Here is an 18,870-nt window from a genome sequence, read left to right as displayed (position 1 = left end):
CATCGTCCACCTACAATAGAATGCACAAAAGTTGGGAATGCACAAAAATGGCTATTAGCTGCCAATGTATGACCTGAAAATGAGGGTTGCGTACCTATCATGCATTGTCCCTGAAGTCCTGACTTTTTAGCTGAGTTACCCAAAGAGGTCCTTCTGCATCTTTGGCTCTCCAGGGTCTAGCTACTTGGCAATGAACAAAGACCACTCTTCATATAGCATCACGCTTACAAACATAAAGGTGCCTGTATCTCCAAACTTTACAATGAAACATGGGGTTTTTATTAGAGCAATGTGCTCGGCTTGGCCAACTGCACCTTGGGTGCCAGTTTCACGATCAAGCTTGCCAATACCAGATTTCGCAATGTCGCTACCAGCCAAACTAGATCTGGGGGTCGACCTCTTCGACGACGACGACCAAAAAATATTTTTTGGGCTAGTTGCGACATTGAACGCGAAACTTTCACACATGAAGGTGCTGTTGGCCAAGCCGAGCACATTGCTCTAATAAAAACCACACGTTTCATTGTAAAGTTTGGAGATACAGGCGTCTTTATGTTTTACCTATGCTGTAAGCGTGATGGAGTTGCTTTTTCCTAGTGGATGGTGTCGGCTGCATTAACGGAAAGATGAAGAGCTGAGTGAAACGGCGCGTGGTGGTTACACAGACACGTCCTTGACAGGTTGCTACACAAAAGGATGATGATGATGATGATTGCCTTTTGTGAAGGTATGTAAGTAAACAGCATCCAATAATGAAGGTGCGTCAAGGTATGCATCACATTTGCATGTAGAAGAAAGTCGAGCTGCATAAACCAATTTGTATATGTAAAAAGATACATATACATAATGTTGAATGAGGAGTCACTCATCCTGAAACTCAATGGAGGGATCTCTTCACTTTTCTCTTCTCAAGCTCATCCCACTTCCCACTCCTCCTTATCGCATCACAAAAGCCATATACTTCTTGCATGACAGATACAGTAACCGGACCACCTTTATTATTCCATCTTCGAAGCAATAATATGTAATCCACAAGCTAGCAACCTCCAACAAGCGTGTAAAAATAAACAATGCTTTATTTCATCTAGCTATCTTGCTATGTACTGTACATTGCCACCACCATCGTCGTAGTCGTCCTCCTTCATCATTCCTACTCCTACTCGTCACCAGTCGTCAATCTCATCCGTCACACCAACATTAAAAAACACATAAGTTGAAAAGAATGGGATCTTGCAGGCTTCCTTTTGAATCTCGTTATCGTTATCATTGCCATTGTTGTGGATGAGCCAGGTGATCATCGTAATCGTCATTGTTGTGAATGTGGTAATCATCGTAATCGTCGTCTCTACAAATAAGAAAGCAGGCAAGTTAGACCATCTGGTATCGGAATGATGACGATTTGGTATACCGTTAGGCGATCCTCTCCAAGGAAGAAAGCAAATCAGAAGGAATTCACAAACCAAATCACCACCATACGAGCAACGTCGGGCGATCCCTTGTTCTTGAAAAAGCACTGCACGAATCACGCAAAGCCAGTTCGATCCATGGCAAGGAAGGACTCACTTACGTAGAGCCCAGGCTCATAGTTGTTCTCATTCATCCTCTCCAAAGAAAGAATGATCCCCAATCCTTCCAATCATTTTCCCACCTCATGAAAAGAAATCCTCAAGGGAAAGAACGAGTCTATCACGAGAAGAGCGTGTTGGTTCAACACATTCACAAGCTGTTGTAAATCCCCTTTTACCTCAACACGGTGACCATGCTCTTCCAATAACCCACCGTCATCGACGCATCAACTCTACGCAGGCCTATAGAGCCATGGTCGCATTCCAAGAAGCTTTTTCAGCAAACCGGCCGCTTGACACAGGCTGGGGGTCGAACCCAAAGAGATGATGATGCCCCAAGTTGCATTGCCTGACCAAGAACCTATATTCAATTCATTATTAGCACACACACAATAAACACCCTTTTCATTGTTTGTTTCATTGTACTTGCCTTTTCCATATACACAAAGACCCGTTGTTGTTGGTTACTGGAAACCGAAAACCATGGTGTAGTATAGTTGAGCCGAAACAAAACGCCAAACCAGCCAACGTTTTGAAACCAAACTTGCTTTCTATACAAGCTGACGCGTCAGTGGAACCAGTTCGGCTGCAACATTGGACTCTGAATGTACCTGTTGACACCAAGCGTAGAGCGGGAATAGCAACGAGCAAAAGGAAGCAACAATATCGCCATGGCAACCACCAACCACCAACCACGCTCATTCCTCAGCACTTGGACACACTCACTCCCTGACAATGCATGTTCAAAACTACATCAATACCTCACAGCCAACAAGAGCACTCTTTTACAATACATTACCTTGATCGGGATGTCGTGAATGGGATAAAAGCAGAGGAGGGAGAAAAAGAAGAGAAGCGTTGTCTCAAGTCGTGGAGCTGCTGTCCCCCAAGTTTAAATCCCCTACTGCTATTACACTGAGACCACTCAATTACCCCACACACACCATCCACCCATCGTCATCATCACCCTCACGATAGACAATAGGTACGCGTAAATAAAAGAATTGATGTTCCTCACGTATAGCAAAAGGGTGTGTGCCATTTTACACTTTACATGATAATGATGATCCAACAACAGCCATTACCTTACTACCATGTCAGCTCGAATCAAGAAAGTTCAATGATGGAAATGATGGGCTAGAGCAGGAGAATCGTTTATATGCATTGTATTGGGCAACAAAGGTGAATGGGAGGAATGGGCTATCAAGTGGCAGTTTACAAGCTAAAGATTAAATTCGAGAATGACACCCAAGCCAAAAAGACTTGATTCAGAAAGTCAGTATTGAAGGTCGTTTGTGCTATGTCTATAAATCGCTGCTTTCATGGGGATGTCGCCATGGTTGACAATAGTGTCAAGATGGATAAAGAATAAGACCTGAGCTCGGACATCATTTCAGCTTTTGTGCCATCAACACAGCAACTATGTCCATCTCCTTGTCAACTGCTATTCCTATACTACAACTACAGGTTGAGGGGATAGATAAAGAGAAGTAAAGAGGGGCGATTAAAAATGTGTACATAGCTTACGTTGTCATGTGATAGGTAAAAAGTGATATTATTATGAGGAATGCACTATGATGGTATACACTGCTAATGGCTAAATCAATCTCATCATGATCTATCACTAGGAAGGCCATTCGATTTGAGAGAATAGATACGACTTCCCATATGGTGCTCGTATTGAATGCGCAGATGTGGGGTACTGAAATTCTGATTGATGATTTCGTCTACCTCTGTCCAACGAATGTAGAATGCGTTTCTATCGGGCTTGATCTCAAGACGTCGTAGTTGGGTAAAGCTTGACCATAGTTGTAATGATAATATCGCGTGACTATTAAAGTTGTCCAAGGTCACTTGCTGCAAGATTGACTGAGACGATCGTATTACGCGCCCCACTGATTCAATTGGTCCCTTTTGAAGTTCTTTCCAGGCATTGGTTGAAAAACACAATTTTTGTAGCGAACGAGAAGCCGCCAATGATCGAAATATATCATATATAGTGATGTCTGGAATGTACGATTCATCATACACGTCATACAGATCCCACCCATTATAGTTACTAACGTCTGGATAGCGCGAGTCGAATTGAAGATGAACATTTTGGAGTGATGATGATTGTGAAAATAGCGATGTTAGACCATCGAGTGACACTCGGTCGTCGACACGAAATCGTAGCTCAACAAGATTGGATAATTGTGTCAGGGTTGATAAAATCGTATCTGATGCCGCACCATTAGGAATGACCACCTTTTCCAGTCGAGGTGATGATTCGATCAATGTTTTGAGTAGATTCCATGTTGGCCGATCGCCTACAGGAGCGCAGCATAATTCTCGCAGGTTGTTTATCTGAGCCGTTATCAATGTTTGGTATAAGATAGCTGCACGGTGATTATCTTGAACGTCGAATTTCACAAGTGATGTCGTACTTTTGTCGATCATAGCTCTGAGATCTTCCATAACATCGGTCGGGTTCGCATTGAACGTGAGCTCGCGTAATTGACCACTACCTCCGATAATATCATCATGCTGTGCTTTTGCTGGTATCCAGGAGATACGATGGGAAGCTGGGCCTGAGCTGATGGCAACTGTGTGCAAATTGGGACAATGTTCATATAGAGCTTTGAGAATACATGGAAGTTGATCCTCAATATCTGGATCTTGGTAGCGTAAATGAAAGCTTTCAAGTCGTGGGCATTGGGTAATCATATAAGGAATATCAAGATTGGTGATCTCACATACAATGGCTAGCTGGCGAAGTTGAAAAGGTCCTGGTGGTAATGGTTCAGGTTCTTCCTCATCCAGAGCATCGTAATCCTCATCGGTGTATTGATTATCTTCATAATACAGGTATTCGAGATTAGGGCAAATTCTTAGGCAGGAGCTAAGTGCTAGTCCACGGTCATGTTTCAATGCCAATCTCTTGAGTGTGTTTTTGCAGCTGCCGATGATTTCCATTGGTGAGTAAAACGTGGGATCTTCATCATTACAACACCTGATTGCTGTATTAATAATGTTAGAGAGTCCCAAGCTGCTGAATTATTATGACCATCCATATACTTACATAATTCTTCAAGCCAATTCCACCTGAAATCGGCAATCCTCTCAAACGCATATCCTTGGAAACGCTCGGGAACGCCTCCTCCACGGTGCACCAGTTTGCGTACGTATTGAGGCGGCGCACGATTGAGGAAACGCCGGCATGCTGATTGATCACCAAGAAGATCATCATTTGTGACAATAATTTCATACCAGAATCCAGGCCAGTCCATAACCAACTCGTACCATGCTGTACATGTATATGCTAGCTCGATCATATGCCAACGCTCCATGTATGATAATATTGTATGAAGCACTTCACGAGGTAGTATGCGGATCAAGTGCGAGTTTTGTCGTTTGATATCCTCCTCCAATCGATCTTTATGCTTGACGAGATCATCATATCGAGGATGCTGCTTATCACAATGCTTCACACCTCTTCGATATACATCCAGGGCTGCAGCACGCTGATTGTTGTTCAATAGATACATGTTGGCTGAAAGCAAGTAACCATCCACATCCTCACTCTTCTTTGAAGTGTATTCATTCGCAATATTCAGCCCTTCTTGATAGCTCTCTTGTCTCTGACATGTATAAGCGCGCAAGGCCATGCAGGCGGGGATGACGTTCTTTTCAATGTGGTCTTGTAGCTGATCGAAGGTGTCATGGGCGTCCTGAAACTGATCCGCTGTTAAAGCCGACAGGCCATTGCTGAAGAGTTGTTGTAGCTGATTGAGATCATGCTGGGGATCGTAGTGGGCGATATGTTGATTGGCACGAACATCGCCAAGGGATGCTGACGTGGTATCCGAGGTATGATCCATGTAGAAGCAAGAACCGTTACTTCCGCCTTGTATCCTCTCATTGAATGATAACATGCTATCAACCTTTACTTTGGCCCCACAACAAACTACATTGCATTGTATACTTTAGTCCCCTTTATTACATACGTACATATGAGAGATGGCGAATAAAGAGATCTTTCCTAAGGTTTCCTAAGGATGATGTCTTTGTTGAGGTGGTCGTTTGAGTCATTGTTGACATTGTAGTCCGAATTTGGATGGCATCGTTCTCACCTTGTTCATAGCCATTCCGAACATTTCGCCTCCCCAGCGCATGTCGTACATGTCATCAGATCCATCCATCTTTTTCGTATCGACATTTCCTTATGTAATTGCCGATGCTCCCCGTATCAATATACTGCTTGACGTTCAAGGACATCGAAACATGTTCATTAAAGTGTATCCTGGATACAGCTACTGCAACGTTGCCATGGCAATTGTAGAGCATGGATGACGCTGTGCAAGTTTTAATGGTTGGCTACTCATTAAGAAAAGTGCCGTTAGTTAATAAGAAATTGTGGCATTGTCTTCCATCAATATGGAGAATAAGGGATTATGTCAATGACAGATCGGATCCGCTTGACTCACAGCATCATGGATAGACCATGCACGATCGGCATAGTGTAACAGTATCCATAATAGGCACCCACCGCGCCTCATCATTTTTTTTGGGTGTTTTCGGATCATGTGGCGGTACCTGTTGGCGCTTTTGGTGCAACAATGAGCCACAGTGATGTGCATCCCAAAACAAAACAATAAAGCAGAGCATCAAATACTAATGCTCAAACACTTATTTGGGAAGAATGCGATTCAACGAAAAGTGTAGAGTGTGCGAATTTTCGCGTAAAATAGGGACAATTCCCATTTCACGGATGACCGGGGATATCGGAATGGGGTATGTGTCAAAAACGCAAGTCCCGAGGTGGGGTCACGTTCCCGATAGATCAACAAAATATAAAAACCCACGCCGCCTTCTCACATGGCTGATGCTTCTCCGCAAATCAAAAGCATGATTACCATGGATCGACTTCAAGACATATACAGCACCGTATCCCAACATGTCGTGGCGCATGCTCCAGCTATGAATAGTCGGCAACAAAAGATCTCGATTTCTGCTGCTGTTGCATTAGTCGCCTTTTACACGGTGTACAAAGTTGTCACACCACCTAAAAAACTTCGACACATACCATCCATGGGATTTTTCTCCTACCTGAACGCCTTTTTGCGAGGGAAACAATTGCATGAGATCTCCAAAAACGTGGTCTTGCCACATGCTGTCAACGTAGACAATGGCGTTTACTTGGTGAGATAGTACCATAAAATAGATGCCCTATGCACGTTATTCATGGCCCTGTTTTATTAATAGAGATTTGATATTCTTGGGTGGACCGTTCACATTGCCCGTCCAGAAGCAGCCAAGCGATTTTTGCTAAAGTCAGGTACGACGTTACGTAGCTGCTGCATCTCACATGCTAACACTTGTGCTATAGACATTTTCCCTAAAGCAGATCTGATATCTGAAAGAGGTGATACTCTCTTCGGCAAGTTTGTTTTCAACAGGAACATCATAACGCTGAATGGCGATGATTGGAAGGCACAACGTAAGGTATGTGCTCTTGTATTGTTATGCTGCTGCTGCATTGGGTGCTGATGTATGATGAGTGTGTAGGTTGCCAACCCAGCATTCCATCGTGCCATGCCCGTTGAGCTATTTGGCAAGCTTACTAAAAAGACACTCAAGAAAATGGAAGAGGAAATGGATGGTGGGACATTGAACTTCCATGATGTCACTGAGCGATACACTTTGGATGTCATTGGCTTGGCCGGCTTTGGTAAATGATACCCCAAACATGCTGTACAGTACAACAATGACTCACCAACGAGAATCTTTATTGTAGAATTTGATTTCGGTGCCATTGAAAATCCAAAGAGTGAATGGGTGGATCGTTATCAAAGATTGATTGAAGCCACATTTAATCCTTGGTTCATTGCTTTCCCCAGTCTTGATATGCAATACCGTTTCCTTTTCCCTTCTCGAAAGCGACTCCACCGTGAAATGGATACCTTCCTTGACAAGATGACCCAGGTGATCACCCATAAACGTGAGCTCCTCAACCACCAAAAAAACAGTGTGCCAGAATCCGAACGTGATATCCTTACTTTGATGATCGAGGCTGAGAAAAATGGCGAAGGATCCATGACCAACGAAGAATTACAGGTATGCTTTTCATTGTTGTTATCAATTCGACCACTAAGATATGACCATTGCTGTTGTTTCAAGAACAACCTACTGGTCTTTTTCATAGCCGGTCATGACACTACAGCTCTGGCTTTGTCATACACTGCATATTATTTGGCCGTCAATCCTGCAAGTATTTTAAGAAAACGGGGTATACATTAGCATCGAATAACGCTTTAATTATTGTAGGATGTCCAACGCAAGGCAAGAGACGAAGCTATCAGAGTTTTGGGTGATGCCCCTGAAGATGTGATGCCTACGATTGAACAAACACGTCAATTGACGTACATCAACATGGTCATCAAAGAGGTATGCTCCAAGATAAAAGCATTGACACATACATGGGAGCTGATGATGATCATATTCATAGACGTTACGTATGAATCCACCTTTGGCCACCCTCCCCGTTCGAGAAGCAAGCGAAGATACCGATTTGTGTGGTACCTTCATTCCAAAAGGAACCCGTACGTTCCTTGATCTTTACGAGATCCAACACAACCCGACTGTATGGAAAGATCCTGAAACATTCAAACCCGAAAGATTCAAGCCCGGTGGCGAGGCTGAAGAATTAGCTGGCTCAGGCATGTCTTGGCTTCCCTTCTCCAATGGCAGCCGACAATGCATTGGCCTCAACTTTTCTCTCGTCGAACAACGCGTGTTTTTACCCATGCTATGTAAGTTTTAGATCTGGGTGTGAATGATTATGGGTCACCAGCTAAACTTGTCTTTTGTTTCATGTGCATCTAATAGTGAGGAAATACGAATGGCATCTTCCCGAGGACTCAATTCACAAGGAAAGGATCCAGACTATGGGACTTGCTGTAATCAAACCCAAGGATCTCAAACTCACATTCAAGAAACGATATTAAGCAACATTGTGATGGATGCATCTATGTATATGGACTATGTTTGAAATAAATTAGCTATGGATGATACGTGGACTATCTTCATCATGTGGCAAATGCATTTCATGCAAGAGATGTTTTTTGTTACACAGACGACAAAAAAAAGAAAGTTGTATTGTAGTTATTAAGTTACTAAGATAAAAGATGGGGGAGGAAAGAGCTGTACAAGATCGGTAGTGGATGTGAATGGATATATAAGGAAAGAGGAATGAGCAAAGAGAGAGAGGTGGGGGGAAGGAGGATGAACTTTTTAAAAGCACATGAACTTGTTTCGCTTTGTCATGAGCTGATCCATACGATTTTCGAGAATGACACGAGCCTTTTCAGCCTTATCTTTGAGAGCACGTTCAGCAGCCAATTCTTCTTGTAAACGTTTGAGTTGGCTATCAGCAGACTGTGGCTGTTGTTGATGTTGTTGCACTTCAGGTGGTAACGAGGAGGAGCGCAGGTTTTCAATCTCAAGCATGTACGTTTGTTTTTCACGGTGAGCAGTATCCAGTTGACGTCGAACATTACGGACCGCATCTTCTGCACCCGTAAGCTGAAACTCGAGTTTGCTGATAACTTCTTGATGAGCACGAATATCTTGATCAGCAGCAAGTGCACGGCGTTGTAATGATCGAATGATCTTCTCGTATTGTTCAGTAGTAAAGTTGCCATCACTGCTGAGCATCTCACTAATAGTGGAAGAAGCTACTGAATCTTGACGTTGCAAACCAGTGGGTGTGGAAAATGAAGGTGAAGGAGAAATGGGTTCGCTTTGATTGATGATGAGAGAAGAACGAGTCCTTGCTGGAACAGGAGGAAGTGGATTGGAAGGTGGAGCGGATGGTGGTGGTAACACAGTGGATTGTGCTCGTACACGTGGTCGTGGCATGGTAGGTCGAATGGATGTTGCTGATGCCCGTTTACTAGCAGCTGGTGTTGAAAGACTTGGTTCAACATCACGTACAATACGAAATGATGCTGATTTGCCAAGCGTGCATGATTGACGTGCAAACACTTTGGGCGACCCAACGCGTGGTGTTTGTGGTGGAGATGATGCATTCATAAGCAAAATTGAATTGCGTGGGCTTCGTGTTGATGCAATCGATGCGTTGCTATGGCTACGAGGCATGGCTTGTTCCATTTCACGTTCCAATCGTTCGTTGGCAGCTGATAACTTCATCACTTCAAGCTCCAAGCTCTTATTCTCAAGTGCTGATTGACTACGCTGGGTCACCAATTGTCCTTCGAGATCATTGACTTGCACTGATAATTGCGAATTTTCAGTCATCAATTGAAGTAGCTTATCAAGCAACTCTTCTTGGCCTTCGGAGCTCGTCAATTTTTCTCGAAATCGTGCCTGAAGCTTGTGTATTGATTCAAGTGTTGGATCATGTGTCGACATCCTCACGTGCTGTCGAGATGCATTGGCTGGAAGATCCTCACTACTGCCGCTGTGTGATGATCGTCCCATTCGATGATCACGATCTCGTTTCGCAAGACTCGACAAGTGTCGTTCATCAGGTAATCCGCTATCTTGGCTCTCATTCGTCAATCGTCTCCTTCTTCCATTGGCAGAAAGTTGTTGCTGTTGATGTTGTTGAAGAGCTTCAATTTGCTTGCATTGTTGAGCATGGCTGGCAACAGCTTCATCAAGTCGTGCTTGTGTTGTTTGCAATAATGATTCCAATGAAGCAACCGTATTATCCTTATCACGTCGTGTTTCATCCAATGTCGTGTTCGCATGTTGTAGTTGTTGCATAAGCTCATCTTTGACCTTTTCCAGCGCTTTGCATTTGTCTTGCAACATTGACATCATTCCAGTCGTATCATTGGCTGCAATCAGTGAACGTTCAGTATCCAAGGTGTGCTCCAACGTAGCAATGCTGCTTTGCAATCGTGTTGACTTTTGAGCTTCCTCAGCAAGTGCCTTCTCTGCATTCTCAAGCTGCTTCTTAAATGATGCCAATTCATTGGTAAGGGTATCTCGTTCATTGCGTGTCTTCTCCAAATCCTTTTCAACTTCATCCATGCGACTTCGTATCCGTTTCGCTTCCTCAACTTCGACCTTGATTTGATCCATAGCCTCATCTTGCTCCGTAAGAGCCTCTTGACTAAGCCGAAGCTGTTGTTGAAAAGTGGCAATGAGTGCTTCATGCTTCTTCACACGCCGTGTCATATCAACAAGGGCACGCTCCAATGACTTTTTCTCTTGCTCAAGTTGATCAATGCTGTCGGATTTTTCATGGACTTGATCACTGCGACCGGTACAATGCATTTGAAGATCTTGAATAGCCAACATCGCCTTATCAGCTTTGCGATCTTGCTGTCTCAGAGCCGCTTCAAGGAATTGAATGACAACATCAAGCTGATTGCGTTCAAGTCCAACCGTACGCACTTCATAAAGGACTTGTTGTACACGATCCTGAAGATCCTTGACCATTTGTGATTTGTCATTGTTGATACGCTCTAGCTCATTGATTTGTCGATCACGATCAGCCAATTGTTGTCGAAGGCTCTGCACAAGTTCATCCATGGCACGCATCTTCTCTTCCAAAGTTCCAATGATGCTTTGTTGACGTTCTTGTACTTGAAGCAGGACTTGGGCATCTTGTCGAGCTTGTTCAGCTTCATCCATGCGTTGTTCAAGAATTGCTTGGAAACGTTGCTCTTGATCAGTCAATGCTTGATGTGCTGTGGCCTGTGCGTCATGCAGCTCCGATGCATGTGTTGCTTGTAATGTTTGCAGCTCTTGCTGTGTCGTCTCCATGGCAACACGTGCTTCTTTCAAACAGGTTTCAAGACGAGTCATTTCAAGCTGTTGTTGTTCACGCGTTTTGATCCACTCTGCATGCGCCTCTTGCATATCAGCTAGCTGCTTTGAAAGCTCTTCAACCTTGGTTGTCTTTTGTTGGGCTTCCTCCTTGAGCGATTCCACCGATCCACTGCTTTCGAGAAGCTTTTTCTCAAGCACTTCGATCTCAGCCGTCTTTTGAGCAAGTCGATCCCGTATTTCAATGGTTGCTTCCTCAACGGCCAATTCATCCTTGAGTGACTTTTCTCGGGGTAATGCAGATGGTTGCTCTTCCGCCACTTGTAATAAATGCTGATCTTGGACAACTTGTTCTTCGCGAGTATGCAATGTATCCCTTAACCTAAGCAACTCGTTCTCCAATTCACGGCAACGGGTTTCAGAGCGTGCAAGATCTTCAATTAACAGTGCTTGTTGATCCGCATCTTTGCCAGTGGTGGACAATCGCTTTCGGATGGTATCAAGTTGACTTTGTTGTTCTGAAAGCTTGGTCTGAGCTTCTTTACAAAGTTCCAATAATCGATCACGTTCTTGCTCTGAATGTGCCAAGCGAGTCTCGATATCATGAATGTATTGCTCAGTGCTCTCATCCATCTCCTTGAACTTGACAAGTTTTTGGCGCAAGTCCGTCAACATTTGTTGATCCTCCAAAGCTTCATCCACGGTACGAGCAAGCTTGCCTTCGAGTTCAGCGATATAGTTCTCATTGGTCTGCTCACGTTCTGTAGACTTGGCCAAGCGTGCCTTGAGCTCTGATAAAGTCTCTTGCTCATTCTCATGCAATGTTGCGTATTGTGCAAGTTTGGCTTCTTGCTCAGCAAGTGCTTGATCTGAATGCGAAAGGGCAGCGCGCGCCATAGCGAGTTGTGACTCCAATGCTGATACAGACTTCTCATACTCAGCAATGACAGGTTCAACAAGATGCTGAAAATCCAAATCCTGTTTTCGCTGCAGCTCCTTTTCCACGTGCTGATTGCGTTCTCGTGCCATTGCTACTTCCTTTTGCAATTCCACAATTTGGCGTCTCAACTCCGCTACATTGTCTTCTGCGATGGTGGTGGTGGTCGTAGTAGTAGCTGAAACATTATCCATGGATACGGATGGTGTTGGCAACGATTGGGGTGATGGTGGTAATGCTTGGTTGTTTGCAGCTGCTTGTGTCTTTAGGTGACGTACTTCGGCTTTGAGCTTGTTGATGAGGCCACGTAGATATTCTGGATTATCATTGGTGAGCCATTCTTCAGTCTCATTGCGTTCGACACGATTTTTGATATTGCGAGCTCGATGGGCGTATTTCAGCGTATTGACAGTCTCCACAAGATTAACCTCGGCAGGGCTAATACAAGCAATCATGAGCGTTGTGGCGTTTCCACCAAGTGAATCTTGCAGCAGTCGAGTGAGCTTAGAATCACGATAAGGAATATGAGGTGTCGGACGTTGTTTCAAGGAGGAAGGTGATGATGAGGAATAATGATGGCTATCCGCCAATGCCGAAATAACATTTCCCAGCGCCAATAACCCAGCATTGATATTGATCCCTTCTTTGCGTCGATCACCTTGTGCTGCTGTCCTTTTCAATCGTTCAGAGCCGGCTAAATCGACAAAATGGAACTTTGAATGGCTAATGACCCATTTGCCATTATCATCATCATGCTGCTGCTGCTTTTCCATTTGGCCCACCATAGCACGCACGTTCATTGTACTACTACGTCTACCAATCATTGTTGATCGAGTCGATTGTGGTTGTCGAATGCCTGATGATGTAGTGGTGGTGGTGGTTTTGGATGATGCAGGTGAGGTTGTTGATGTTGTTGCTGGTACCCATTTTTCTTGCTTTAGCGTAACTGAAAAGATGGCATGCGAACGTGATGATTTGGCATTCATATCGGTTGACCCAGTGGCTCGATTAAGAGTACCCATCTGCAAGTATCTATTCTAGTATTAGTCATTCTGCAAAAAAGGTTCTCCTTATGCATTGTACCCCGTATCATACCTCAATACATCATCTGTACTTTCGACAGGTACCTCCTTAACACCGGTCCAATAAATCTGGCCCTTGGGGTCTTCACGCACAGTGACGGGTGGTCGTTCCGATGCCGGTGCCGGGTTTAATAAATCCACCAACTCTTCATTATAGATCTCCACGAAGGATACTTTGACGGTGCACCTTGATGATTTGCTTTGCTGTGCATGCTCACGATGTTGATCATTAAGTGAACTTGTGGATACACGTCGATTCACCATCATGGACATGGGTCGTAATCGAGTAGGTGGTGGTGATGTTGTTGATGATGGTGATGTATTGTTGTTAGGAGATGTCTGCATGGGTCGCCGCGGAAGCCCACTTTGTTGTTGTGATGATGGTGGCACGATAGTACTGTTTGGACGTTTATTCTTGGCATGACCCAGCTTATTGAAAAGGGCAGTCATAGCTCTTGGGATAATGCCTAAGAGTGATATTACTTGGATGTCAACATATAATTGCTATGCATATTGTTTATGTGTCTCATTTACCTTCATGTTCAGGGTTACGTTGGTCATGTCCTATTTCGGTGCCCATCGTGTATGTCTTGCCTGATGAAGTTTGGCCCTGTACCACCATAAAACAGTTAGAGCTTATCGTAATCTTTTTGGGACATGTGCCTTGTGTTCCTTACATATGCTAAGATTGTCACATTGTATCCTATGTCATTATGCAATGTTAGAACCCATCATTCAAACTAGACAATGACTTGTATACGCTTACCATCAATGAATCGATCCACCATGTTGGATGCTACAGTAGAAAAGACCTGCTCTTGCGTGCTGTCGGTGCCAAACACGTGATCGAATGAGAAGCTTTTATGATGTGGTACGACCGTGAGGCTGTCATTGTGGATCTGCACGACATCGGATTCGGTCGATTGGGAGAACCTTGGCTGAGCACGATCTTGCGATGTGAGAGGACGAACACGAAGTGCTGTAATGGGTTGACATGTGTGAGAGAGAGAAAATGAAAAGAAAGGTGCGGAGAAGGGACAACGTGTCATGTCCACTATTATATTTGATACTCACCCACTTGCACTTGTGCTGTCTCCTTGGTTGATGTTTTTGTGTTGGTAGGTGTACAAGGTGCCATTGTTTACAAGATGATGCTGTTGCTGGTTATATACACATGAAAAGGTGTCGTGTTGGTGATGGGTGATGTGGATGATGAGGTGATGAAAAAAGAGAGGAGAATCGGAAATCGAGAAGCCGATGAAGATGGCAAGCGAGTATTCACAACACACGATGAAGAAGAGAAGGAAGGAAAAAAAGATGCTGATCGACCTGTAAAGAAGGGGGTGTGATGATGACCAGGTCTTTCTTTATCGGGGGAGAAAGAGAGTTTTTGTATGCGTATATGCGTATATGCGTGCGTGTGTGCGTGTGCGTGTGTGTGATGTGATGTGTTTGATGCAGATCAAATGAAACCGCGCGTGTATCTGCAAACGTAAAGTTGGTTAATGTATATGTACGTTGTCATAGTAGTTATTGTTGTTGATCCCCTCTCTTTCAAACACTCACCCAAAGGATGCAGGTTATCGTACAAAAAGGAATGGAAAGGGTGGTGTGAGGTGGACGACCAAAAAGAGAGAGGGAAGAAGCGAAAAAAGAAAGAGATAACTCAGGACCTTGAATTAGACAAGGGAAAAAAAGTAGGATGATGAATGTAAAACACATGAACTTGCCCCAAATGAAGTGAGCTTTCTTCTTGTATCACGGCGTGTAATTGTACTACAAAATGCACAGACGCCAATATCCAATAAGCTTTTTCATTCGCTCACTCATGCCCTTTTCCCCGACCTGTCAGGCATGGCATAGTGCTCGAATGCCACCACATGTTAGACATCCGACTGTGATTAACCTACCCATTTGTACTCGAGCAGATTCTCTCTTTTGGCCATTGGTCCCATTGTTGTTCCAATTGCTAAAGATAGAGCGATCTCATCTCCTCGCGCCTTTCTTTATTCCAAAACAAGCGAGATCTTCTGGAGGAAACATAAAACACAAAAAGATGATGGTCATGCAGGTATTATTCATCTCACTTGCTATTATTAAAAAGATCCACGTACACAAGATGTATTAATTTAATCAATTCTCCACTCGTGTGTTTCATCTCTTTATCGTATTATCATGATAACGGCTTCTACCTTTCCCGGTATTATGCGTGCGTATCATCATCCATTTCTTCCATTGTCCCTCCTCCACCATCGGATTCGGGCACATGTGATCTAGAACAATGGTTATTCACTATCATTATACTTTTTTGTATAATGACGCAGCGGAGGTGAATGTTTGGATCTCTACGTATGCAGGTAGTACCATCTCATATGTGGATTGCAAATCCAGTAAAGCACGAGGGAGGTTTTTCATCCCAAGCCTGTCGCCTTTCCCTTTTCTTACCACTCCCTTTGAAACATGCTCATGCTCCCTTTCCTCATCCTCACCCATCTATAGACCATGCATATATACGTACAGGTCTTTCCTCTCACAAGTGCTATATATCTGGTTAACCTATGTGGATGGGACCCGGTTAACTTTCCGAGCGCGTATTTGGCGCAAACGTGACAGGAGAAGTGGAGCACGCAATACACATTGTAATAGGATCCATATCCCTATTGTATTTTTCACCACCTGTGCATTAGTTGTTCACAAGATGGTATCCTCAAACACGCCCTCCTCCCCTTATCAATGAGCACAACTCTTGACAAAGAATATCTTGTGTCACCATTAGGTTGTTTAAGGTTCAAAACAAACTATCTGGGTTTTTTTCGTAATGCAAAAATCATCGTCAGAATACATGCTCCAAAAATCGATCATCTTTTTCCATCCAAGCAAGGCAAGTTGCAATTTACCTGCCGTCTGATTCAAATGCGGCATGGCTTTTCGATGAAAAATTGTAATGCGTGACACTATTTGATTCTCAGGAGCGTCTTTGAGCCAATATGTTTTTCACGTTGGCTCCTAAATGAAGGAGGAGGAAGGAGGGTGACAAATCAAATAGTGTCAACATCAGCAGGGCAATCAAGGTTAATGATGGTCATCATCACCACCACCTGTCAAATCTCGATCCATCATGTTTATTCAATGATGTCTCCTTTTGCTCTATATACGAAATCATCTCCGTTGTATGTATGCTGCAGCAGTACCCATGATAAACGCGTAAACAATAGATGCTTTCCATCATATGCAATAGCGCTTTATTTTGTATCATTCGGCGATTCATGTCTATGTAGAGAAAAGAGGAAAAACTTTGTGTGTGTTCTCGATCCTTTGTATGTATTCATAATAACCCCTTGCATCCAACCCAAAAAGATCGCCCAACGCCGTTCACACATTTTCCCGAAAGATTAATCTGCCCGATAATGAACGTGCATATACACTGTTGCTGCTGCTCTACCTCCTTGTAGTAAATTTGCGCCCAAACTCTTTCTCTCTCATCCTCAATAGCCCATATGACGTATTCCCACCACCCTCATGTCAGGACCTGTCATCATCGTGTGTTGAATAAAGACCCTGGGGTACATGTAATATTGTGTCAGGAGGAGCCAGCATTTATAATCGGTGTGCTGCAATTGAAATCCGTTGACGCGAGGCACAAACAATCCAAGCCCATGTGCTGCATAAACAATGCATCCACTTTCCACGTTGACGATAAAACCACAATCACCGTTTCATTATTCACATGCAAGTTTGGCATCAAATGAAGTAAGAGCTATGGCAAATGCTTGTACAAGGCACATGGGGTACTTGAAATCCATCGTAAAGTGATCAGGACCCGTTCTTCCAAATTGCATCACGATGTAATCCACTAGTTTTGAATGCGCGTGAGTCACTTTTTCCCATAATACGCTGATAGCACTTACAATCATTGTCATGCACAATTTGAAAGTTTTTGACAGATGCTTGTGTCACTCGCCCGCTAAAGTTCAATACAAAGGATTGTGTATCTGGATGGCATAGAATAAAACATCAGCCGTGTGGCCCATCCATGGATTGATCCACTCACTACATACCTTCATTCCACTGGGGGCTCTTATTGTGAAGAACCAGCAAATCACGAGCACCACCTTCACGATACTTGTTCAAAAGCGTATCCGATTCCTAAATAGTGCCATGTCAAAACAGCTGCCATAGCAACCAATCCTCCTCTATCATATACTTACCGACGTAGGTCGAAACTCAGGTCGTTTACCATCACGCGTCAGAGTATGCATCAGGATCGTCATTTTCCTAGGACCCTTGAAGCCAAGAATGTTGGGATCCTACATACAAGGGTAAGAGGATATCTCGTGTGTGCGTGTGCTTGAACAAAGACATACATAAAGAACAGCACCCAATTCTTCTCGCACAGGCAAATCATTCTTTGTTGGATCATTTTCCTTTCTTGTGGGGTTCCTTCCATGCGAATATATGACAAACGTTGTGCCTAAAAAGTTGGACCTTGATAGAAAAAAGCATCCCTATCAATATTCTCTTATCCCATCCTTTTCCCTTTCTAAAACACATACCTTACTTTGCCCAACTCTACAGGTGTACCTGGTCCTTGTGGTGTATCATGGACAATGCCGGTGATTGTATAATAGCTGGTTTGGCTCTTGCGCTTTTTGCGAGCGGTCATGACATGATGTAAGTCGCCTGATGGAATATGCTCGATCAAAAGCTGATATTGTGGATTGAGCTTATCAAGGCCGTCTCTGTAGCGGCATATACGACATGCTATGCGGGTATTCAATGCAGCCGGCCTTTGTCAGTTAGCTTTTTTTACATCCTATGTCAACCGTAGCAAGGTTGGTTTGCTTACCGAAAAGCAAGGTTCATAAGCTCTTCAATGCTGAATAGTGGTGGTTGTGGTCCGTAATCGCGTGGTGGGACTGGTCGAGTCACTCGCACCATGTGGGGATCTTCGTTTACGGCGGCTGGTGCAACAGGTGCTCCATTTTCATTGGCATTGTCATCTTCAGAAGCTGAATCAGGCCCGTATGCTAGATGGCGTTGTTCAAGCTGAGGATGGAGAGTCACATCATGGGGCCGATCGTCGTTCATTTCAACAAGAGAATAAGGGTGCAAGGAGATAAAGAGACAAGGAGGAGTGAAGGATAAATCTCCGGCGCACATGAGCCCTTTACGGTGGTGGTGCTTTACAGTAACATCTCCCACCTCCCTCTCATTCTATACCTATGTCATGTAGAAAGCCGTGTTCACATCATCCTTTGAAATCAATTAGAGTCATGTCCCCTTGTTATCCCAATCATATAGATGCATCATTGAAACCATGATATGGCAATAAAAAGAACGGAGCAAAGAAGAGGAGGACGATGCAAGTTGTGCATTTTGCTTACAAGGAGACAAGTGAATGTGCTGCATAAATGCCATGCTGTATATGTGATGTGGTAGGTGTTACATTATCCCACCTTGTCCATGCCTAGACTTTAACACTCATTGCTAAGTTTCAATCGGTGTG

At 43.8% G+C, this 18,870-nt stretch overlaps 4 protein-coding genes across 4 annotated transcripts; 1 reads left to right on the top strand and 3 right to left on the bottom strand.

Annotated features, from left to right (window-relative positions):
• Positions 1–3,176: 3,176 nt before the first annotated feature.
• O0I10_008836 (uncharacterized protein) lies at positions 3,177–5,425 on the bottom strand (the record flags this gene model as incomplete). The annotated part of the gene is made up of 2 exons (XM_058488837.1): positions 3,177–4,564; positions 4,627–5,425. The coding sequence occupies 2 exons, from the start codon at positions 5,423–5,425 to the stop codon at positions 3,177–3,179; spliced, it is 2,187 nt and encodes a 728-aa protein (XP_058340463.1).
• Positions 5,426–6,422: 997 nt separating this feature from the next.
• Positions 6,423–8,551, top strand: O0I10_008835 (uncharacterized protein; the record flags this gene model as incomplete). The annotated part of the gene is made up of 9 exons (XM_058488836.1): positions 6,423–6,746; positions 6,810–6,882; positions 6,934–7,049; positions 7,113–7,275; positions 7,342–7,661; positions 7,725–7,811; positions 7,872–7,991; positions 8,053–8,356; positions 8,433–8,551. 9 exons carry the CDS (start codon positions 6,423–6,425, stop codon positions 8,549–8,551), a joined length of 1,626 nt encoding a protein of 541 aa, XP_058340462.1.
• Positions 8,552–8,837: 286 nt separating this feature from the next.
• On the bottom strand, positions 8,838–14,502 carry O0I10_008834 (uncharacterized protein; the record flags this gene model as incomplete). The annotated part of the gene is made up of 6 exons (XM_058488835.1): positions 8,838–13,314; positions 13,378–13,831; positions 13,899–13,974; positions 14,042–14,067; positions 14,131–14,343; positions 14,439–14,502. The coding sequence occupies 6 exons, from the start codon at positions 14,500–14,502 to the stop codon at positions 8,838–8,840; spliced, it is 5,310 nt and encodes a 1,769-aa protein (XP_058340461.1).
• A 2,581-nt stretch (positions 14,503–17,083) lies between these two features.
• O0I10_008833 (uncharacterized protein) lies at positions 17,084–18,452 on the bottom strand (the record flags this gene model as incomplete). The annotated part of the gene is made up of 7 exons (XM_058488834.1): positions 17,084–17,217; positions 17,273–17,356; positions 17,423–17,510; positions 17,573–17,671; positions 17,729–17,849; positions 17,918–18,151; positions 18,211–18,452. 7 exons carry the CDS (start codon positions 18,450–18,452, stop codon positions 17,084–17,086), a joined length of 1,002 nt encoding a protein of 333 aa, XP_058340460.1.
• Positions 18,453–18,870: the final 418 nt, after the last annotated feature.

The sequence above is a fragment of the Lichtheimia ornata genome, assembly GCF_029851405.1.
Source record: "Lichtheimia ornata isolate CBS 291.66 chromosome Unknown scaffold00048, whole genome shotgun sequence".
NCBI classification, from domain to species: domain Eukaryota; kingdom Fungi; phylum Mucoromycota; class Mucoromycetes; order Mucorales; family Lichtheimiaceae; genus Lichtheimia; species Lichtheimia ornata.
This window is presented reverse-complemented; position numbering and strand designations above follow the sequence as displayed.